At 35.7% G+C, this 25,087-nt stretch overlaps 2 protein-coding genes across 26 annotated transcripts in view; one reads left to right on the top strand and one right to left on the bottom strand.

Annotated features, from left to right (window-relative positions):
- Nucleotides 1–23,212, bottom strand: part of CACNA1C (calcium voltage-gated channel subunit alpha1 C) — a 705,432-nt gene extending 682,220 nt beyond the window's left edge. For 17 of the 21 annotated variants that reach the window (XM_017545494.2, XM_017545500.2, XM_017545495.2 and 14 more), the window contains exon 1: nt 21,803–23,212. In XM_017545494.2, coding sequence (XP_017400983.1) covers nt 21,803–21,941 — 139 coding nt within the window. In that variant the 5' untranslated portion in view covers nt 21,942–23,212. The remainder of the gene's footprint in view (nt 1–21,802) is intronic. The other 4 variants (XM_017545501.2, XM_017545509.2, XM_017545510.2 and 1 more) reach the window with 1 other exon arrangement.
- DCP1B (decapping mRNA 1B) overlaps nt 1–25,087 on the top strand; it is a 52,671-nt gene that overhangs the window by 6,652 nt on the left and 20,932 nt on the right. For 4 of the 5 annotated variants that reach the window (XM_017545525.2, XM_037744603.1, XM_017545527.2 and 1 more), the window contains one exon: nt 4,062–4,189. In XM_017545525.2, coding sequence (XP_017401014.1) covers nt 4,062–4,189 — 128 coding nt within the window. Of the gene's footprint in view, nt 1–4,061; nt 4,190–5,363; nt 5,392–13,186; nt 13,190–25,087 lie in introns of all 5 variants that reach the window. The other variant, XM_037744602.1, reaches the window with a different exon arrangement.

Genomic DNA, 25,087 nt, shown 5'->3' with positions numbered 1-25,087 from the left:
GATCCAATAAACTCATGTTTTTAGTCATTTCTTGTTATCAGATATTATTAATATCAAATCACAAATGCATTATGTATATTGTCTCAATAAATAAACTTTACAATAAAAAAAATGTCATAGCCAAAGGCCATCACCTTCAGTGAGGGTACAAAGATGAAATTCAAAGGCCTAATATAAACCTTTCTAGGGGTAAGTTTCATTCAGGAGTTAGGAAGTATACACACACAAGTGTATTTTCTTTCTACGTATATTCATGTTTATGGTAAGCCACAATACAGAATAGAGTATCCTGGGTGCCGATAGATAGATTCTGAGCAATGAATGGGCTGCTGTGATGTGGAAACCTTTATAACATGCTTGTCCAACCTGTGGCTCGTGGGATACATGTGGCCCAGGATGACTTTGAATGTAGCCTGACAGAAATTCATAAACTTTCAAAAACATTATGGGATTTTTTTTAAAACTGATCAGCTATTGTTAGTGTTAATATATTTTATGCGTGGCCCAAGACAATTCTTCCCCTTCCAAGGTGTCCCAGGGAAACCAAAAGATTGGACACCCCTGCTTTATAGAGTGATAGGTCTTGAGTTGGGCCTCAGGAATAAGGTAGAACGTAGCTTGCATAGAGGAGAGGGAAGGCAGTCTCAACAGGAAGAATGGCAAAAGCAGAGGCATAGAACCTGGTGTGTTAAAGGGACAGTAAGAAAAATGACTATAGTGCAGAGGGTTTATATTGGTTTACAGTAGTTAGCAAGGGTGAAGAGATTTGCTGGCTTGGAATGGCAAACTAAAGATTTTGAGATTTCTTTTTCTTTTTTTTTTTTGAGATGGAGTCTTCCTCTGTCGCCCAGGCTGGAGTGCAGTGACGCGATCTCCCCTCACTGCAACCTCCACTTCTGGGTTCAAGCGATTCTCCCACCTCAGCCTCCCAAGTAGCTGAGATTACAGGTGCCTGCTGCCACGCCCAGCTAATTTCTGTATTTTTAGTAGAGATAGGGTTTCACCATGTTGGCCAGTCTGGCCTTGAACCCCTGACCTCAAGTGATCGCCCGCCTTCGCCTCCCAAAGTGCTGGGATTACAGGCATGAGCCACTGCGCCCGGCGAGTTTTATTTTCTTAGCAGTAGGAAGTTATTGAAGGCTTATGAACAGGAGAGTAATAGAGGAAATGTGTGGGGAAAGTCAGTGTATTAACTTCATGGGGATGCACTGGTTCTAGAAGAAACTGGAGTCAGGACAGTGAGAAGATTATTGCAGTGGAGTAGATATGAAATGATGAGAGTTTGGGTTAGAATAATAGAAACTGAAATGGAAAGAGGATTGCAATGGTGAAATTTTTTAAATGACAATATTTTGAACATGGAAGATTGAGAATGACAGAAGCATTGGTGGAATAGAAAGACAGAGATCAAGAATGTGGTTTGAGGATCAGCCCTCATTTTACTTTGAAGTAATGACTTGGAGTGGTAGCAGGACATTCCGGTGGAGGTGTCTAGCCCCTCAGAGTAGGGGCGGTGGTGGAGATGGTTTGGAGTTGTCTGAAGTATTTTGGTAGTTGAAGCCATGAAAGAAAAGCTGTTCCCTGAAGGAGTGAGTATGAAAAGGAAACCGATGAGGGTGTATGGCTAGGTTTGAGGGCCAGCAAGGATACAGAGGAGTCAGCTTGAAAGATAAAAGCAGGACTAGAATAGCACAGAGAGGCCCGTGGGGGGCAAAGTGCATGCATGATGGAGGTCTGTGTGTGCTGGGGAGGAGGGAGCTCAGCTGCAGGGGAGGAAGGTCTGTTCCAGTCTGTCATATTTTTATAGAGAAAAACTTTTTTAGGAGGAGAAAAAACTTTTATATGGAGGCAGCACTGGGAGCGGGAAGAAGGAATGGGTGGCAAGGCCAGCACACTAGGTGACGAGGTCAGTTTCTTTACAGTCTCAGAAAAGCCGTGGAGTACCCAAGAACCCTTGGCATATTAGTCTGCATTATGTTGCCAAACATCCAGCACCAGAGCATGCCCCAAGGCAAGTTTATTCAGTAGCGTGTGAGTGCTCTTGAGGATTCTGAAGTTCACCACGGAAGGCACAGGGTTGAACTGTACTGTGTGCCATGCATGCAGGGTACACTGTCACGCATTTCTCACAACAGGCATTATTACTTCTTGGAGAAGTGACAGAAAAGATGTATTAGTATGTATTAATGATTGATTTGGGGAACTTTCAGTAGAGTTGTTTTTTTTTTTTTTTTTTTAGCTGTGGAAGAGTAACAAATCATACAAATATTTTCTTTTTTGCACCCAAACCAAATACAAGTTTGTATTTTCAGATTTCTTACTATACTTCATGTCTCTAATGGAGCTCTGAATTAAACAAAACATGAAGTTGAAAACAAAATCCTTCCCTGTTTTTTAGTCTCTTCTCCAAATCTAACTCCTCAAGAATAGGATGCCTCCCTTATCCCCTGCAAAACAAAAACCTCCCAGATCCTAGCATGTTGAGGTCTTTCTTCAGTAGAGAATTACAAAAAGCATGTAAAACTCAAGGTGTGTGTGGGGGGTGTTGGTACAGAGAATGGAGCTGGCAGTGATATATTTTGACTTCTCTTATAGAAGAAGTTGCTTTAGAGCAATTGGCACATTTATCCCCTTGGCGTATTTTCTAAATTATGAGATGGTATAGTAGCTGTACTATTAAAGAGGTGAGATCCTGTTGTGATAATGAAATACGTGAAGAATCAGATTCTCATTCTTGTATGAAAACACTTAATCCCATTTAAAAAATCGTTTATTTCCTCCTATGCCTTCCTTTCTGTAATAGAGAGTTCATAGAGACACCCACTGGTAATTTCTGAACCTGACACTTCCAGAGGACCCCCTAATAGAGTTCTTGGGGAGTTTGTTTTTATTCTTCCTCTGAATTTAAGTAGAAATGATTATCATGATTATTTCTGGTGTTGGTTGTATGCTTACCACCGCTTTACCCCTTTGTAAAAAAAGCTGGGCAAGGATCACCTCCCATCAATTTTAAAATTGGAGGTTTCAGAAGAAAATCCTGGCAGTGGTTATGTAGCTGTGTTCCTTGATCAATATCAAATAGAAGTAACGTAAAACTAAGACATAAACAACTTGTCTTCCTGTTGCTCATAACATTTCTGTGGGTTTGTTAATAACAGCCCTAGCACCCTCATTTAAAGTAAATAAATGAATTCTGCTTGCTTCAGCTTCAGTGTGTAAGTATGTAGTGTTTCATTTGTCACCAGAAGTTACACAGTTGAATTACTATATGGCTGTCACCCAAGGGTAGACAAATGCACATGTAGTTGTTAGAGTTTATACTCAGTATAATTTGGATTCTTTTTGCCTGGCAGAGTAGGTGTTCAAGGTTTATTGAGTGAAATGAAAATAAAACGTCACTAAATGTCACATTTTTACAGAGAAAAACTTTTATAGTGGTTTATCTATGTAGCTGTTTGCTTTGCATTGAAGAAACAAAGTATCTGCCATTTGCTTTGTTATATAAACTTCTAGTTTAGGCTCTGTAAACTCATAAGTTCATTGTCCAGAGTTGCTTCATATCACTAAGAGATTTTGTAGCCCTCAATTTCAGACTAACACTTAACATTTTCTATGAAAATTTTCTTCATATAATTGCGATGTATACTTTAACAACCAAGATTGTTTAAAAATATCTTTAATTAAACTTTTAAAAAGTATTCTTTAAAAGTCAGTAATGTTTTAAAAAGTAGTTACCCTGCCTTAAAGGAATTTACAAGCTAGGTAGAGAAATAAACAGCTACACACACACACACACACACACACACACACACATACACACACGCCACAAATAAGAAAGTATAACTCAATTTTATGAAACGAGTCATGTTGACAGTGCTGCTGCATTATGGGAATTAGTCTATAATGAAGCCAGTGGTAAAGAAGTATGTGTACAGGCTGCTTGCATAAAGCTGTATATGCAAACAAAGGTTGAGAGCTACATCAGAATATACTTATACTGAAAATATCGCATACTAAGCAATTTGTCTATTGATTTCCCTCTGACCCCTTGTGATTTTTAGGTCTGCTTCTCCAAAGCACGGATTCACCATTATGAATAGGCTGAGCATGGAAAATAGGACAGAACCTATTACTAAAGACTTGGATTTCCAACTCCAGGACCCTTTCCTTCTGTACAGAAATGCCAGATGTGAGTCTTTCTTACTACATTGGGTAGTTTTACTTCTGAAATTTGGCCAAGTGTTTAAAATGGTACAGTGTATGCCATTGTGTTTGAATTTGGTATCAGTGGCTATGGGGGGTGGTCTGTATTTTAACAAACGCTAATGTTTAGGAAATGCATATCTAATTGATGGAATAGATTCTTCCTCGGAAGAGTTTAAGCGAATATAAATATGATGATATAAATCTTTAAACCCTGTCTTTTGAAGCTTTACCAATTTGTAGTGTGAACCCATTGCAGATCTTAAGCCTGAACAGGGCTGAGTGAGGCAAGTTCTTAGTAAGGAGACTGCAGAGAGGCACATAGGTGGCGCCCTGAACGAAGTCTGCTTTAGCACTTTTTCTTTATGTGTCGCTTCTGGCCGAGTGTGCGGACAAAGTGTTTGAGGGCCTGTATTGTAGAAGTGCCATCTTCTGAATACAAGTAAATAAAAAATCAAAGTCCAAAAAGTTTCTATCAATCATTAAGAATGTCATAGCCCTTTGTAATGTAGAAGTTGTAGTAGGTAACTAAATAGTCCTTGTCAGATTTGAAATGAAGTAGTCGTTGCCTTTCTAATAGTACATTTTACCCTCCACTTGTGTTGCCCTGCTGGTCAGCCCAGAGGAAGATTGCTGAAAATATGCCAGTTGCAGGGACGTCTCCACCCACAGAAAACAAGAACATAATACTAAATATATCATATGTGTGTATGCATGTGCACATACATCCACCTTAGGCTTTGTGGACAGCTTTCATAAAGATCTTGCAGTGAAGAAATGTTTCTTTATATTTTTCATTCTACTCTTTGAGCTCACGATACAAGAATTTGCCTACCTTATACTATTCAGTGTAATTTTAATAATGAATGTAGTATGAATATTTGACATTTTAACCCCAATGAGTCATTAAGATGCATTAAAATGATGCGATAAGTAATTGTCATAATGGGTAGTCATCCTCTAATTTAGAGAATAAATTTTTATGAAAGGAAAAAAATAAAGCTATTGAAACTGTAATATGACTTACTCATGGCAGGTCCTGTGAAATGAAAACTTTTGCAATATAGAAAAATATTGTGATTTCTCCTCATGTTTTTTTGATGAAAGGTATACTTTAGCAATTGTAGTTTATTACTAAAGACTTGGATTTCCAACTCCAGGACCCTTTCCTTCTCTACGGAAATGCCAGTTTGAATTGTTTATAGTTTGAATTGTTTTGTGTACTTATAGTTATGTCAGGTTTTTTTTAGATTATTAGATTCTATGTCAAATTAACATATAATTTTAGTCCTAATAAAATAACTACAAAGTGACCTATGGTCGTCATTTTTGGTTGCTTTTATTTTGGTCAAGTATATAGTCTGGTCATTTATAGGGAATATTTTATTTTAAATTCTTATTATGTATCACATATTAACTACTATACCAATATAAAAACACAAGCTCTCTTTAATGCATCAATTTTAAAAATAACCTTCCCAAGTCCCACAGGGCTTATCTGATAGTAAATACTATTTGAATGTAGTAAACATGTGTGAAGCCTCACCTTGGTTCTAAGCATATGCTGTCCAGTATGATAGTTACTAGCTACCATGGCTGTTTAGCACCTGAAATGTGGCTAGTCTGAATGCAGCTGTATTGTCAGTATCAAATAGGCACCAATTTTCAGACAGGACAAAAAGAAGAAGAATGTTAAAAAAAAAAACCTCTCAATTATTAATCATTTTATATTGATTAAAATGTTGAAATGACGTTTTGGATAAATTGGGCAAAATAAAATATATTATTAAAATTAATTTCACACGTTTCTTTGCGTTTTTTAATTTAAAATTGCCTATGTGGCTCATGTTCATGGTTCAACTTATATTTCTATTGAATAGCACTGTTCTATTTTCATTTATTTGTTTTTCATATTTTCATTTATGTTTCCATATTTTATAATTATTTTCATTTACCATATTTAATAATCACAATTTTATAGAGTAGACATTTTCACTGCTGTTTTGCAGATGAGAAAACTGAGACTTAGTGAGGTGACAAACTGTAAAAACCCACAGATTCTGATTTAACTTCCATTGCTTTTCCATAGCACCTGTACTGCTCTCTCTGCTATTAAGCATGGATGCAAATTTAAGGCAGCCTTTGGGATGCACATTAAAATGCTTCTAATAAATTTCCATGCAAAAGAAATAGAATCAGTTGAACAACAAAGAGTCAAAGGGAATAGATCTATTTACTTTTCTGGATTCATTTTGCTTTTTTGTTTTTCCCTTGTTTATATCTGATACTGATTGCCTTTGCAGCCAGAGTCATTTGGTTTTATGTTATTTGCACAAGCCTTTTCAGTCCCTGGCATCAAAGGTACACAGAAGGGTTTACCACAGGTGCTGTCAGAGTCTCCAATACCTCTGAAATGTTTTCATACAATTCAGATATGTTATATAATAATTATGTATGGTTTGTATGTTCTTTGGTGGCATATAGATTGGTTGGTCATTCTTTGGGCAAGGAACTCAGCTTCACTCAGGATTGTTTTTTTAAGAAGACTCTGTTTCCTCAAGATATTCTATATAGTCAAGAATCTATATGGTCTTGGCATTTCACATTTGTTTGTGTAATTCGTAAGCCATATTTGGGCATTTCAGGTAGACAAAGGTAGAATTGATAGAGGTTTGTGGTAAGGTTTTTTTTTTTTACAGTTTTTTAGATTCATTAGGAGAGAAAAAAAATCCCTTTCTTGAATTAGATGAATAAAGTAAAGAAATGAAATTCCCAAACTATTCAGCCAAAAAAAGATGCTTGTTAGGTAAAGTAACTTCATTCAAACACAAAATAGATTACTACAGAAAAGGGTTTCTACATTGTTTAAAGCGTTTAAACATTGTTATGATGGAGTTTGACGTGTTTGAACTTTAAAAGTAAATAAGATAGCTGTTAAAGTTAGGGCAAAAATTTCGTTTATTCAGTAAAACATTTACTGGGCACTTACTGTCTGCCAAGCACTGTGCTCAGGCTTTATATGGGTTATCCCATAACTTTTTCTTGGAAATACTATTATTCCTGTTTTATAAATGAGAATACTAAGTTTAAAGGGATTAAGTAATACACTGTGGTCCATGACTGTTTTGAGATGGAAACACCATTTGAACCAAGAAACCATAACTTCAAGACCTGAGGCATAAAAATAGGTATAAAAAAGAACCAAATGGAAAAACTGCTATGATGGTGAGCACTAGCATTTGTAGGATTATTTCTGTAGGAAAATCCATTCAAGAATAAACCTGTATAGATGCCAAGAATATAATTTCCTTAGCAGCAGGGCAGAATACTAATGCCCATTTGTATTGACAAATCATTTGTAAAGTTAGGATTTTCTATAAGTTTTTTTTTTTAAGTATGTATGGTAATATTTAACCTTTTTAAGTCTTCATAACCATGTTACTAAGTCTTAGTGGTTCTGTAGCTTCTCTCCTTTTCATTCCCACTTCTATTCCAGTTCAGATTTTCATTATGTGTTACTTGGGATGTTTCATAACCCCTTGTAGCAAAAAGGGATTGAACTTCTGGCATCATCAAAAATAGACTAAGTTCACTACAATATATCTCTCCCACTGGTTACAACTAAAAGTTCTGATCAGATTATAAAAGCAACTAACTAGGGGCTCTGAAAGTAAATGATAACAGACACACTGAAGAGGGCAATCAGAACTTGAAGAAAAACTGGTGTGGTGGTGAGCTCCTGGATTTATTCTTTCCTCTTTTATCGACTGGCTTTGACATGCACCAAGTCACAGAACTCTGGGAAAAAAAAATAACAAAACCTGAGAGAAACTCCTCTTTCTAAAAACTTCCCCGTTTCCTTTCCCTCCCTCTCTTTTTCTCTTCTATCCCTACCCTGAAGCCAGTTGCAGGGAAAGCTGAACTGCTGCTGTGGTGGTCATGGTGGTGGCATGGGCACCTAAAATCCCAGGAAAGAGGCTTTCTCTGCCAGAGGAACTGGGAACGGTGGCCCCTGTAGTCTGAAGAATGTGAGGAAAATCCTATCATATATTTTTATTTTCTCTTGCTGTGCAGACTGCCTGACAGTGTGAGAGTCTAAAACCCTGAGATAAACTCTGACTTTGTAGTCGGAAGACTGGGAAAAAGGCCCCTGAGAACTGATGAGTGGGAGTGATTCTAGAGGAGGGAGCTTGGTAAGGAGATCTCATAATTCTTTCTAGGAACTGATGCAAATCCTGGGCTCACCTGTGAGCTACATACATGTAACAGAACCAAGGAAATAACAACAGATGTTAGAATTAACTTATAATATAAACCATTATTCCAAATTTCAGACTAACTGGTATGTGTATAGGGTAGACATAAACACCTTTGAAAATGGAGCTGACATGGGAAGCATCATCCAAAGAAGGCAAGACAGAACTTCTTATATAAACCTGAGTTGATTGGTGAAACCCTGTCTCTACTAAAAATACAAAAATTACGAAAAATAAAGTGGTAGACCTACCTAAGTTCAGCCATATCAGTAGTTATGTTACATGTAAATGGCCTAACATACTGATTAAAAGACAGAGATTGCCAGATTGCATTAAAAAAGCATATGCTTTCTACACAAAATCCATTTTAAATGTAATGATATAGTTAGGTTAAAGGTAAAATGATGAAGAAAGATATACCATGCAAATACTAATGAAAAGAAAACTGGGGTGTCTAGATTAATAACAGACAAAGTAGATAAATTTATACAAAAGGCATAATAATTATTAATGTGTATGCACCTAACTATAGAGCTTCAAAGTGTGTGAAGCAAAAAGTGATAGAACTGAAAGGAGTTTTTTTTTTTTTTTTTTTTTTTTTCTGCAATCACACTTGGAGACTTCAGTGCTCCACTTCCTATAATCAATAGAGCAAGAGGACAGAAAACAGCAAGCAAGTATATGGAAGACCTGAACAACACTATCAGCTAACTCAACACAGTTGTCATTTATATTACATTCTATATGTCACTTATATTACATTCTATAGAACGACAGCAGAATGCACATTCTTCTCAAGTGCTCATGAAACATTCCCCAAGATAAAGCTTATCGTGGTCATAAAGCAAACCTTAAAACTTTTTAAAGAATTGAAATCAAACAAAGTATATTATTGGATCACAAAGGAATTGAATTAGACATCAAGAACAGAAAGATATCTGAAATATTGCCAAATGTTTGGAAGTTAAATAGCACCCTTCTGAAAAACTCATGTCAAAGAAGAAAGAAAATTAGAGAACATTTGAACTGAATTACAATGAAAATACAATATTTCAGATGCAACCAAAGTTGAACTTAGAGGGAAATTTATAGCATCAGATACTTGTATTGGAAAAGAAGAAAGTTCTTAAGTCAGTAATTCAAACTTTCACTTAAAGAAAATAGAAGAGTATATTAAAGCCAAAGCAAATGGAAGGAAACAAAAAGAGAAATCAATGAGATAAAAAACAAAAAAACTATTTAGAGAAAATTAGTGAAACCAAAACCTGATTATTTTTGAAAAGAATCAAAAAACTGATAAATACTTGTCCGGAGTGATGAAGGGGAAAAAAAAGAAAAGAGAAGACATAAATTAGCAATATCAGAAATGAAAGAGGGGCTAGCTACAGACATTAAAAGGATAATAAGGAAATACTATAATTTGGCAACATAGATGAAATGGACTAATTCATTGAGAAACACAAATCATCAAAATTCACTCAAGAAAAAATAGGTAACCTGAATAGTCCCATATTTATTAAGGAAATTGAATTTGCCATTAAAAATCCAATGAAACTCCCAAGTTCAGATAGTTTAACTGGTGAATTCTACCAAATATTCAAGGGAGTACTAATACCAATTCTACACCATCTCTCAGAAGGTAGAAGAGGGTTTTCCAACTCATTTTATGAGGGCAGCATTATCTTGATACCAACACAAGGCAAAGACATTACAAGAAAAGAAAATTACAGATTAGTGTCTTTTGTGAATATAGATACGAAAATCCTCAGCAAAATACGAACAAAATAATGTTTATAGTAGCATTGTTCACAATAGCCAAATGGTGGAAAAAACCCAAACATCTACCAATGAATGAATGGGTAAACCAAATGTTATATACACACACAATGGAATACTGTTTAACCTTAAAAGAGAATAAAATTATGATGTGTACTACAACATGAATGAAACTTGAAGGCATTATGCTAAGTTAAATAAACCAGACACAAAAGGACAAATATTGTACGATCCCACTTCTGTGAGGTACCTAGAGTAGTCAAATTCATCCAGACAGCAAGTAAAATAGTGGTTTTCTAGGGCTTCAGGGAATGGACAGTGGGCAGTTATCTTTTAATGGATACTGGGTTTTAGTTTGGGATGATGAAAAAGTTCTGGAGATGGATAGTGGTGATGGCTGCACAATATTATGGATATGCTTAATGCCACTGAACTGCATACTTAAAAATGGTTAAACTTGTAAATTTAATGTTTTTAATATTTTAACACAATAAAAAAGGAAAAAATGCAAATTGAATCCAGCAATTCATAAAAAGGATATGTCATTTGCCTTATAATTCACATCTGGTTTATCCCCTCCATCCAAAACCACAGCTATATTTATCTTCCTAAAGCATAAGCCTAATCAAGTTGCTTTCCTTCTCAAAATCTTAAATGCCTACCAAGTAAAAATTTTCACCTAACCTTTAAAGCTTACTGTAGTGAGATCGCAGTTTCCCTTTCAGGCCAAGTCTGCTACTCCTGTTGCACACTTGCCTAATGCTCCAAGTAAACACAACTACATATACACTTTCCCAGAACACTCTTACCTTCATGCTTTTAAATATTTCTGTTTTTCTCCTTGAATTCTCTCCCTCATTGTGACCAATCTCTACCAGATAAATTCTACTCATAATTCAAAACCCAGATGGAACTTTACCTCCCTGGATGTTTTTGTGATTCCCGTGTATAGCTGCGATATCTCACTGCAGCATATATGTCTTTTATGTTGTACTTACATTGCGCTTGCTTGCTCATTTGCTATTGAGCACCTGTCCGTTGATACCGATTCTGTGTTGAGTTTTGGAAGTAACGAGTAAGATACATCCCTTCCTCCTTATAGTTTACCATCCTAGCACAAAAGACAGACAAGTACACATATATCTTCAAAATAACATGCTAAATCTGAGCTAGAAATAAAGGCAATTACTATTGTGCTTATATTTTACCTTACGTAGAATATTATGTCCTCGTTTCTTTATTAGAGTGCAAGCACCTTCAGGGCAAATGTGCTTTCCAGTCCCCTATAACACTTAATTCCTTGCATTAAATGTGCACAATTAAATATCTGCAATGAGTACTGAATTGTTTTTATTGGATTTCTTTATTCAAAGCTACCAATAAAGCTTAATTTAAAAGTTCACAACTATTTCTTTAGTTTTTATTTTGGAGCATTAGCCAACAGGTATTAAGGAACCTCTGTGGTTCCTGTGTAGAAACGCAAAGCAGTAAGTAATTTTAGCAGCTTACCTAGGAACTACTCTGGTTCTCAAGGTTATAGATAGTAGTAACATTTACCTTAAAGTTCCTAGAAGTAATTTTGAGTTGTAAGAATACCATACATCCTCATCATGGGAAATTTAATAGTTCAAGGAAGAGATATGTAATGTGGGAAAATGTTAATTTTATCTACGTGAACAAGATGATGTATAATGCATATATATATATATATATATATGTATGTATAATATAAAGTTCCTTTATAGAACTTTATTTAAATTCTTAAAAGCACTTTTATAGATGTCTCCCTCAACTTCTTTTATGCTTATTAAGATTTGTGATTTGATATTTAAGAAGTTTATTCACTATTTTAACTTAATATCTTAATTATGATCCATGAAAACAGGTCACATTGCTATTTCCTCCTGGCCCTTTTAAACCATGGCCGTGTGGTTTAAACAGAAAGGCTTATGCTATAGATGTTTTATCTGCAAATGAAATAAGAATTTTCTTCACTTTTATAAAAGCAATGAAATAAATAACTTTTTATTAAAAATAGTTAAAGGTAGTATTACCAAACACTAGATTTAAAATGATGCTTATAAGCATTTACTATAAAACAAAAAATGATAAATTGTACCTCATCAAAAGTAAAAATTCCATCAAATTAAAAACTTCTGTTCTTAGGATACCTTTAGGAAAATGGAAAGAGAAACCACAGACTAGGAAAAAATATTGAGAACATGTACATATATCTGACACAGTACTATGTTGAGAATATATAAATAACACTGAGAAGTTAATAACAGAAAGGCAAGCCGACTTAAAAATTAGCAAAATATTTGAAGAGACACTTTAAAAAAGAAGATATAAATACCAATAGTCATATGAAAAGATTCTTAACATTATTGATCAGGTACTTCGAAGTTATTGCATATAGCAATAGTTTCTTGCTTTTTATTCTGTGTAATATTCCACTGCATCATTATATTACAGCCTGTTAATTTATTCTCCTGTCAATAGATGAGTTATTTCCAAATTTGAGCTATTCTGAATGAAGTTGCCATGAACATTCTGGTCTATGTTTTTTAGGTGGATATGCATGCTTATCTGTCTTGGGTTTATACCTAGGAATGAAATTGATGGGGACATAGTGTAGGGGTTTGTTTAGCTTTGGTAGATACTGCTGAACAGTTATGTGCCTATTTATACTCTCTACAATAATGTCTAAGACTTCCCATTTGCTCCACATCCTTGTCAAAACTTGATATTGTTTGCCCTTTTAATTGTCTGGGAATTCTGAAGTGATATCTCATTGTGGTTTTAATTTGCATTTTACCATAACAACAGGTTGTATTGAGTGTTTCTTCATATGCTTATTGGACATTGGAAACCTATGCAGATTAAAGCCCAAATAAGAATATCACATACTCCCTGATATGGCTAAAATTAAAAAGACAAGTGTTAATGAGGATGTGGAGCAATGGAAACTTTGATACATTGCTTGTGAGAGAGAGATATGTTACAACCACTTTGGAGAAGTGTTTGGCAATTTCTTATAAACGTAAACGTGTAATTAGCATATGATCCAAAAAGTTCCATTCATAGTTATTTACTTAAGAGAAATGGGCTGGGTGTGGTGGCTCAGTCTGTAATCCCAGCCCTTTGAGAAGTGAGGTGGGCAGATCCTTAAGGTCAGGAGTTCGAGACCAGCTTGGTCAACATGGTGAAACCCCCTGTCTACTAAAAATACAAAAATTAGCCGAGCGTGGTGGCACATGCCTGTAATCTTTGCTACTGGGGAGGCTGAGGCAGGATAACCACTTGAACCCTGAAGGCAGAGGTTGTAGTAAGCCAAGATGGCACCATTGCCCTCCAGCCTGGGCAACAAAGCCAGACTTCATCTCAAAAATATTTTTAAAAGGCCAGGCACGGTGGCTCATGCCTATAATCCCAGCACTTTGGGAGGCCGAAGCAGGCAGATCACCTGAGGTCAGGAGCTGGAGACCAGCCTGGCCAACATAGCGAAACCCCATCTCTACTAAAAATAAAAATAAAATAAATAGCTGGATGTGGTGGCAGGCACCTGTAATCCTAGCTACTTGGGAGGCTGAGGCAGGAGAATTAATTGAACCCAGGAGATGCAAGTTGCAGTGAGCCCAGATCGCACCATTGCAGACTCCAGCCTGGGTGACAGAGTGAGACTCCAAAAAAAAAAAAAAAAAAAAAAAAAAAAAACAAAGAAATGAAAACATAGGTCTACACAAAGACTTTTACACGAATGCTCATAGCAGTTTTATTCATAATAGCAAAAATATCTGGGAATAACCCAGATACCCATTAATAGTTGATATATAAACAAATTTTAGTATATAATAATAGAACAGTACTCAGCTATAAAAAAATTATATATTTATGTATAATATATATAACTGATACATTCGACAACATGGATTAATTTCAGAAACATGTTGAGCAAAGCAAGCCATCTGCAAAAGAGGATATGCTGTACTATCCCATTTATATGACGTTTAAGAACAGGCAAAACTAATCTAGGGTGACAGAAGTGAAAAATTGGTTGTCTCTGCTGGGGCTGGTGGTGGAAATGGGGTGTGGTTGTTGACTGGAAAAGAGTGATAAAAATATTTTATATCTTGTTTTCAGTGTTGGTTACATAAGTTTGTTTTATTGCCAACTCATTGAGCAGAACACTTTAAGATCTGTGCATTTTCTTGTATGTAAATGATTCTTCAATGTAAAAAAGTAAAAGAAGTATTTAAAGAAATGAATATCTAAGGATAATTTGTTACCTTTCTTTATTATCCTGACATTTATTAACCACTGTTTCAGCTAACCCCGATCTCTGCTGTGTTGATTAGAATATTACACTGACTCTTAGTACTTTGCATCTTGGCTTCATCATCCTGGAAATAAACCAGTCCTTGTTCTAAAACACATCTTCAGTACTTTAAACCAACATGATACCGAAAGCTTGACATCAGCTAAAATCCCCAAGTAATGTGAGGTAATAGAAATAGTTGAGTCTGCATTTCTAGTCCAGATCAGTGAGAAGACTATGCCCCCTTTCTCTGGCTTGCGACGTCTGCTTTCTCCCCATGGTCAGAGAAGCAAGGTTTCTTTTTGCTGACAATATGGAAACCTGTACAACTTAATATTTTTCCTGAGTGGAAGGAATTAACCTTCCACTTTTCTCTTGAGAGTCAATTTTTTAAAATGTCAATTTCCTAGCAAAGAGAAGCCTTAGCATCTATTCTGCAATGCTTTCTCTAGAGTGAAATGCATAAAAAGAATACAGTTTTAAAATATAATACTAGCTATTTTCTTGGTGGCTATTACAGAACATCTTATGAAGTATAAACTTGAATTTCTTCCAAAGTACCAAAGTTAAAGTGTACCTGTATATACCCACAGTAAATAATAGCAGTAAGGAAGTCAAATTTACAGAACAATGATGAGTCATAATTTGAAATCACTATTGCTCACTATACTTGGAATACATTTTGTAAAACATTTTATCTGCCACTATGTTACTGTTAACTAGTTGGGCTGCTAATTAGGCTATTGAGAAGGCAGTGGCATGGATAATAAATTACAGGTGCCTCATGGGCAGAGACGATATCTTATATTTTACTTGTATTCTGTGGTGCCAAATAAATACAGAAAATAAGCAGATTTAGATAAGAAATAGACATGTACAGTGTACTTAACATAATTCCTAAATCACTTATATTCTAGAATTGTTATATATGTATATATATATATCTGATGATTTTGTCTACCATCTGGAACATCAGAATGCATAAGACAGAGCTTTGAAGATATGTGGCTTGGAGCGATCAAGCAGGAGCCACAAAGTTGCCCAGCTTTCCAAAATGTCTTCTTGTTTCCCACTTCATGGTAGAGACTGAGAATGACACCTTTCCAACGAAGGCAAACCAGTAGCCACAGCTGTACTGAGTGATTCACCCTCTCCATGGCTGAGCATGCTAACAGATCTGTGCTTTTTAAGCTTCACCCTAGGCTTCAGGCTACATGGAGGAATAAAAGCTCTTCCAACTTAACGAATTCTAAGACTTGGAGACTTGTTACGTATTTTCTTAACCTTGTAATCAGTTTTATTACAAAAGCAATTTGGAAGGTTAAAAGTAAACTCTGTGTAAATTTATTACTAAGTAAATGAAAGACACATTTTCTGCCCACAGATAATTGAGGCTTTTTTTCCACCCTAGGGTATTTATTGGCATATTGATAGTCACAAATAGTAGTTCTTAATCTTCTGTGAGTCACAAATCCCTATGAGAATCTGAAGACTTTTCTTTTTCCCTTTTTTCCTTCATTTCTTCCTTCTTCCTACTTTCCTTCCTCGCCCCTCCCTCCCTCTCCTTTCTTCAAATATATTTGCTTGACTACTGTGTGCCAGGCATTGTTCTAGAGGGTCTATGCTTTAACTTCCTCACCTCTTAAAATGTCTATTTGCATATATATGTAAGATTTTGCATATAGTTTTAGAAATTTTATTGAACCCCTAAAGCACTCCAGGGTCAAGAAACTAATATTTAAAGTAACTATATGGCTAAAAATACTTGACATTCCTACTAGGCAGAAACTTAGTATTTGCAGGAATAATAGAATATATTTCTCTTCAGGGTCTGCCCAGCAAGACAAGATCCTCAAAGTAGACTCATTCAAATCATGAGCAATATGGAATGGGAGCTGAGGAATTTGACATTTCATATTTAGTCAGAATAGGTAGCCTATACAGTCTTGTGAAAGTCCTTAGCAACTTTCAAGGACTCCTTTTAAGCCTGCACTTAATGAGAAAGAAAGAAGGCCACCAAAATTTTTAAATTAGAATGTGGTGCCTGAATCTTAACTTTGTGTCTCTAAGTCTCCTTTGCCATTCTGACTGAAAAATTGATCTATTTATTATGCACCATTGCTTAGAGAGCTAACATGTTAATATATAACGAAGGGTTACACATCTACTGTGACATGGGTGATGAAACTTGTCACTCTGACCTTTAATACAGAATGACTTTCTTGTTCTCAGCCAGTACTCCACGTAGGCTGAAAGTAAGGGATCTAAACTCTAAAGAAGACTATTCATCTAAAGAACTGGTGTTCTGCCAGTTAAAGAAGGCTCTGAAAAATCTCAAGTAAAGTGGAATTTCACTCTTGAGTCTTGTGATATCTCTGGATTTCATATTTCTGTTTTTCCGTATGTTGAGTTGTGACACCATATAGTTCCTTAAAACACACACATAAGCAGATACACAGTGTGGGTAAACAACCCTCCTCTTCATCCTGACCACCCAATTAACACAGCTTTTACTTTTCCATCATAACTGCTAGGGGACTCATAGAGAGAGCCTTCATGTGAATATATACATCTCTTATGTAACTTAACAATCTGACATGCTGAGGTGAGGAAAACAACCCATGCAGCAGTCATATATGGTGATTTCCAGCTGTTACGTGAGAGCAAAATTAAAGCAAAGTCACTTGTTTTAACCTGAACTATAAAGACTATTAAGGTTCTCGGCTTGACCAAGAAAACATATACATAGCAATACTATTCAGATTCATACACTGTATCTGTGGCTTGGACATGCAGCGAATTTTATATTTTGTGTTTAAGAGAGCCCAGTTTAGCATGGTGGAAATCTATATCTTGGCAGAGAAAAGCTGAGTTCCAAAACATTTTCTTAAACGCCTAAAAAGTAAAACATCTTTTAGTTTCCCTATCCTTTATCTATAGTAAGTGATCATTATGGCTATATAATGTATATTCTTTTAGGTTCTGTTTTATATTACTAATTTTTGTCCAAAAATCATTTAGTAAATAGCTTCAAATTATCAAGTTCTAGAATCAAGGTAAATTTACCCCTTAACCCATAGAAGGAAAAATTATGGGTTTTGAAGAAGGAAAACAATTTTGGCCAAGAACTCATTTTAGAATTACCTTATATATAACCTTAGAGCTCTTATTTCATAGTAGAATCAAAATGGAATTTAACTGTTTCAACATAAAGGGTTTTTGGAAAAAGTCTTTTGGAAAGTGGTATCTCTTATGTCTGTACTTATAGATTAAGGTAAAAATGAAAAAGTACGGAAACTCTGACTTACTTTTCTTAAATCAGGAAGTAACACTATGCTCCTTTGGCTAGACTACTGCTATGTCAAATCATAGAAATATTTCTGTGATCATGTGTTTTATAGTTAGGCTATTTTCAGCAGAGCTATTCCTATCATTGTTAAACACTCGATTAAATCATCTGGTTCAAATATGAAGAAGTCTGTTCTTCACTGGAACAAATTTTCGACCTGTAGAAATACTCTGGTTTTAAACATAAGCTTAAACATAAATAGATATGTTTAAACATAACTTTCTCAAAAATTGCAATTATAGAAGACTGGACTTACTTCCGTACATTGAGATTCGCTTAGGGCAATAGATTGTCAATGTGTTGCTGGAATAATTGACATGCATATAAATCTTATATTTTTCAGTTCTATACATTGAGATTCACTTAGGGTAATAGATTGTCAATGTGTTGCTGGAATAATTGACATGCATATAAATCTTATATTTTTCAGATCATTTAGGTACTTATGTATATAAGCTTGAGATTACCATTATCAAACACAACTGGAATACGAATGTCTTAGTTTTTCTGGTAGACCAAAGTACTATTAGTTATTCTTTCTTCTGTGTTTTTCCATAATGAAGAGAAATGCATGTGATTTTGCAGAATTGTTGCATTCTTTGAACTCTTTCCAGTAGAGTTGTAATAATAAATACACATAAAATGAGTACATTAGTGCCTACACAGCGCTGGATCAATAGAAATATACAGTCTTTGGGAGCTCACATCCTAATGACAGAATCCCATCAACATGATTTAAACCTAAGAAGGTAAAGTGTTTGAAGCAAAATAAACTCTCAGTGAAGTTTGAAGGAGAACAAAAGGGATGATGTGAGGAGACTGTCCATGCTGAAATCTCTGGTAGAAGGTGTAATCAACTGATAGAGAATTCTAGCATATCTAGTCTACAATGTTTAATTACTACAGAAAGTGATAATTATTGCTATCATCAATTACAAGGATTATTGATGGCACCAGAGCTTGAAGTCTTAGATTTCCATTTAACTTAGCAAATATTTGTTGAATGTCTGTACATGCTGGTTGCCGTACTGGGTGTATTAACAAAGTCCGCCCCTCCAGGAGCTTATAGTCTAGTGGAGGGAACAGATTTACAAATGCTTAATTTCTTACCTGTTTTAGTACAAGGATCTACAAAAAAGCTACAGGAGCAGAGGAAAAGTTGGGACTGTTTATCCCTAGAGGAGAGAGAAAGCCTGGGTCTTCAAGGATGAGTAGAGAGAAGGGAAGGATGTATTAGGGACTCCCTGCATGATATTTGTGGCCAAGGAGATTTTGAAATTTATCAGCAAGATTATGAACAAATGAAAATATAAATTTAAGTGGCCAACAAGGCAGAATAAGTTGTTTCTATTTATGTTTGTTATAAACTCTGAACTTTTCTACTTCCTAACTTTTAAAAAGTTTATTTACTCTGTCATATCTCTTAAATTAAAGGAACAGATAAAAGGAGGAAATTAGTATATGAAGATCCCATATGACTTTGATAAACCTGAGAGTAGTAGATAACCTCAAGGTTCCCAGTTTAGGAAGATAATGGCCTCTGCAAAGATTAGGAAGGTTGAATGATATAACATGAATCCATTATAAATGAAAACTTTCTAAAAGATTAAATCCATCTTTTACTTGGAAAGTAATAAATTCTCATTTATAGTTAGAGAGTACATATTAATTTAATCCAAATTAGTATAATGCTTTAATTAAGAGAATTTTTGTTTGTTCTTAATGGCATTAACTTTCTCATAATGCTAATTTATTTAGAAAGGGGAGGGTTGTTTCTACTGTTTTCCCCAAAATGTTCATGAGTATTAGTCTCCCATAAAATGGAAACTGCTTCTCATCTGCTTTGAACCTTCCAATATTTTCAGGTCATGGGATCACTGATTTGTGAGGGGCAGTAAAACCATGTCATATGAAAAGAAGCAGACCAGGAGCCAAAGATAACAGAGCTATGTAGACTCTCAGTGGCTAGTGAAGATTTTTTTTTACAAGATTGTGTCCGTGTTTGGTCAGTAAAGCTAAGGCAGAAGGTGAATGGCAGAACATTACTTTAAAGGCATTAGAGAACATGCCAGAGGAAAGCATTTCGAGTGCAAACATTCCAAATGGGGAAGAAGTACAGAATCAGCATAGAGCCGGCCAGACGTAGCCTGCGTTTCCCATCTATGGATGCCAGCACACAGGCAACGTCATTGCTGCTCGAGTGTTTACTGCTGTGAAAACACTGCCACTACCAGAAAGCTTCATTCCCTGCCTCTTTCTCTTCTCTCTTTTTCTCCCTCTTCCTCCCTCCCTTCCTCACTGATTTTCCCCCTCCTTTCATTCCATCCTTCTTTTTTTCCTTTTGAGGGTCCACATGGACTTTGGTTTAAAAAGAGTCATTCGAGTCTTTTATAACCAAGCCTAGAACTCAATCAAATATGTAAAAACAAATTTGAATGCTTCATCTATTTCATTTGAAAGGCTGGGGGAAGGGCATATTTTAGGGGAAACAGATTAAACCAAGAAAAATGACTTTGGCTGACTTTTTTAGTCTTGTTAGATCACAGATTCCCCATTAGTGAAATAGTTTATTGAACTGCATGCCTCTTACTTGACTTCTGGCTCTAAAATGTCATGGTTCTGTTTTTCTGATTTTTAAAATATCCTGGGATCTTTCAAAAGCATAGTAGCTGTGTGTGCATGTGTAGTAGCATATGCTAGCAACTAGTCATCATCAATATGGTCACATTTATTAAAGCTTGATATGGATAAATTGTACAGTAAATCAAGAAATATTATATTTGAATGAAGCCCTGAAAACAAGTGTTTACACAAATACATGATTAGATGTTCTCCGTCCTTACATTGAAAATGTTATTCTACTCATTTGAGAAAGACTTCATGAAAGGAGTGGAGTTTGAAGGAATTTTTAAATTTTTGGTTTATCCTTAGATGCCCAGAAGAGGTTTGTGTGATTTAACACTACCATATTTCCATGGCTTTCCAGGTAAAAAGAGGCAACTTAAATGCTTTCCTTGCTGAATACTAAGAAAAACATATTTCCCTACCCGTTTTAGAAGAATTAGTGAAATTACGTTAGAAAGAGCATTACCAAATCAGATGTCCTGCCTATTTAAATTTTACCCATGTAATTAGTGTTTATCATCCACTTCCTAATTGAATGGATATATATATTCTTTTAAAAATTTGCACAAACATTATACAAGTCCTAATTAGACGATTACAAGCTACCATTCATGATTTGGAGTTGTATGGTATTTTGGTTAAAATGTAAAACAAATTATAAATATCTTAAAAGAACAGGTTGAATAGAAATATTTATTAGGAACATAAACAAGATGAGGCAAATCCCCAGAGAACATGCAAAATGAACTAATGCACCATGCTAATAAGAATCAAAGGGTTACAAATGAAAATGTGCATGTGAGTGACACTGATACTACCTTTAATGGCCCCTTAACTAGCCACTTAAAATTTGACCAGCTTTTGATTTTTCCGTTGAAGAAATTAAAAAAAGAAAATATCACTATTGAATATAATCAGCTTGCTGTCTGCCTTGTCTTTGTGGACCTACAAAATCCAGACATAAAGTCTAATATGGAAATTTTGATCTCCTTGATCTTTCTGACAGAATTAAAAGGAGAGTAGAAGATTGGGCTGTATGGCATTGCCTCTTGCCTCAAACATCACTTTTTTTCAATTGAGAATTTCCAAAGAATGGCATAAACCAGGATAGTGCAGTTACAGGCAAAATTTCATAACAGTGTATGGTAAATCCTGATTAAATGTGGAGAGATGAGTTCTTACAGTGAAGAAGTAACATTCTAGGTAGCATTAGAATATTTAGAGTAAATTCCAACATGTTCTTCCTACTTTCTATTTTGCTTTAGGGTTTCTTACCTCCAGGAGAGATGTAGAAACAGTTGAGTTGAGCTTCATGCACCAAAGTACCCTTAAATTTGACCTCTGTATCAGCAGACAGGTAGCTGGGAAGCGGCTGGTATGCTGGAGTACTAGGCTGAACAAATGCTCGAAGCATTGTGAATTTCCAGATGTATATTGGTTGATTTTTAAAACTAAATAATTATCCGGCTCATGAGCTCTTGTAATTTTTTAAAAACCAGAAACCATTCCCGCAGTAACATTTCAGTGCCACAGAAGTTTACATGGCCATATCACATCGCTGCAAGTTTAGGTTATAGTAATTACTTTAAGTTTTAGAATTCTAAAAAACAAAACAAAACACACAAAAAAACACCTTCTTGCCTGATTCTTTTCAACCTTATATTTTCTGTCTTCCCTGCTCTGCTCTCTGCCTATGTACGGGTGGGCCTCTCACCCAGTGGCTTTACGGGAAAACTTGGATTGAAATGTGAACTTCATGGTTTCTGTCAGCCTGTCAGCTCATCACCTCCCTAAGGCATGATGATCTCTGGTTTTTATATATCTCCACAGACTGCTTTGATTGACCCTCTTGTGTGAAAGAGTGATAGGTTTGCCCAGGGGTTGGTAGACCTTAGAGCTAGGAGGCAGGAAACTTCAGTTGGAATGTGTACTTTAATGGAATTCACAGCCTCTTTCCCAGGGGAATGCAGCTCAAGTTTCAAAACTATTTTAGGGAGAAGAGAGTTAGGCCCAGTTCTACATTTTATCTTGGTGCCACTTTTGAGTAACCAGAACTCTTGGTTCATGTTTTCTTCTCCCTCTTGGCTATTTAAATTTTCTATCCAGACTAAACTGGGATCAAAAGAGTTATCTCAAAGTGATCCCATTTTAATTTTTAAAGCCATGCTGCTTTAGAGATAAATGGTTGGGACCTAAAGAAGTCTTCACAATGTCTTAAATAATTACTGCTAACCCAATCATTCCTTCATTTTGCTTTGACATTTGAGAGATGTTCCATACCATTTTCCCTCCCTAAATCTGCATTTCAGTTATCTCCTAGTAGTGACAGTGTCAAACTGCTCTTCTATTTGTATCAACAGTTTCCTTGGCATCCCACCCTATGAAAACCTAATTCCTTATGTCAGATGCCACAAATGTATAACATCAAACAAAAGACACCCATAATATTTCTATTAATAGAGCCTACTTATGAGATACCAATGGCCGGTTTTTCCTCTGCCATTGCGCCTTGGGTTTCTGAGTTATGCCCTGTTTTTCTCTCTTACTGCCACCTTTCTCCTCTGATAGTTTTGGAAAAGCCAGTCTTCAAGGAAAGAAAACTTACACTGTAACTAAAACAATAGACCAGGCTCCTAGTTTTGTAACTAAGGTTGAAGTCACCAAGACACACAAACATATTCAGATTTATTAGTGGTTGAATGTCAGTGATCCAATCTGCTTTGACTTCAAGAAAGTCAGGGTAGGCAGGTTAGTGTTGGAATCTGTGTAGGGAATCGAGGTAGGGAATTATTGTTGATGGACTGGAAGCAACCTTGAATATGAAGTTTCAAGATACACATTTAGTAATCTGAAGATGAAAGAATTTTGTTTTGATGTAAAAGCTCTCATAGCACATGGACTTCAGAACTCAGATGTTCTTTAAAAAAAAAAAAAAAGTCCGTATACCAAGGAGGAAAATATGTATATATTTCCAGCTAAGAGGTAAAATGGTCCTGTTCAAGAAAAAGCTGGAATTTTTTTTCCCTCACTTCCCCTCCCCCTTGCCCACCCTTCACATGCAGGTAGGTAAGATAAAAGATTTCTGGTACACTGATAATTGCAAAACAAAGTTTAAAGCCCTATTGCCACCTTTTGCCAAGTTAGTAATTCAGATTCATAAGTTCCTCTAAGATATCTGCTGAAAATAGCACGTATAAAGACATTTCTTGTACCTTTTGATATCTGAACTATTACTGACAAGAAGCAGAAATTCCATGCCAAGATACTGGTCAGGTAAGAGGGGAAAAAAAGATGTAGTTAGACTATCACAGCTGGGTTTTGTTTGTTTGTTTGTTTTTGTTTTTTGAGACGGAGTCTTTCCCTGTCACCAGGCTGGAGTGCAGTGACACGATCTCGGCTCACTTCAACCTCCGCTTCCTGGGTTCAAGCTATTCACCTGCCTCAGCCTCCTGAGTAGCTGGGATTACAGGCATGTACCACCACGCCCAGCTAATTTTTGTATTTTTAGTAGAGACGGGTTTCACCATGTTGGCCAGGATGGTCTCGACCTCTTAACCTCGTGATTTGCCCACCTTGGCCTCCCAAAGTGCTGGGATTACAGGTGTGAGCCACCACGCCCAGCCTTATCACAGCTGTTTTAACAGCAAAAGACTATTGATATAATTACATGTTTGGAAAGTTTGAATTTAAAGTTTTTTTCTCTTTTAAAAACATGTTTTGTCAGTTTTCATTGCCCCATCATAATATTGTTGCTATTTTCAGTGAAGATTTTTTAAATGTGTGTGTAGTTAATGCATTACTTACATGATTAATGCCATCAGATCCTCAACTAGATATTTATAAATGTCTTTTGGAGCTGTTTCAGCCTTTGCTATAAAAATGATATAGATAGGCACATATAAAATATACAACTTATTTGAACATTATTAAATGAATCAATAGCAGCTATATTATGTCAGTTTCTTTCATTACTAAATGATGAAATCATAGTCATATCTAATCTTTGAGCAGTTTTAAATTTTCTGTACAGACATTTTGAAGCCAGAGGTTTATTACATTTTATTTTTTCCCGTGGCCTATCCCTAACTTACAGCTTACAAAAGCCAGTTTTTCAGTTAACATGTTCCTGAGAGAAGGAGAAGGGGAGGGAGGCTTCTAGGCATAATTTGAGTATCAGGCTTCTGAATATTTAAAAATAAAGATGAAATGTTTTTATGAAATGTGCAAATGGAGTGCAGAAACAATGATATCTTGAAGCCAGGAAGTTTAGAAATTCTGATTTCATTTTCAGTTCTGTAGTCATTTGTTTAGGAAGATTTTACCAAATGCCTAATGTGTTCAGGTGCTATATTTTTAAGGAGAACACAGTTTATTCAATATGTGTATCTATGTGTGGGTGTGTGTCTTTGCAGAAAACCACCACAGATTTCTCTGTGGACTTATATTTTGATGCTGCTTTTTTGTTTTGTTTTGTTTTGTTTTTGAGACAGAGTTTTGCTCTTTTCGCCCAGGCTGGAGTGCAATGGCACGATCTTCGCTCACTGCAATCTCCACCTCCCA

Source organism: Cebus imitator, unplaced genomic scaffold (assembly GCF_001604975.1).
Source record: "Cebus imitator isolate Cc_AM_T3 unplaced genomic scaffold, Cebus_imitator-1.0 Scaffold179, whole genome shotgun sequence".
Classification (NCBI taxonomy): Eukaryota; Metazoa; Chordata; class Mammalia; order Primates; family Cebidae; genus Cebus; species Cebus imitator.
Note: the sequence above shows the minus strand (reverse complement) of the source record. Positions and strands in the feature narration are given on the sequence as shown.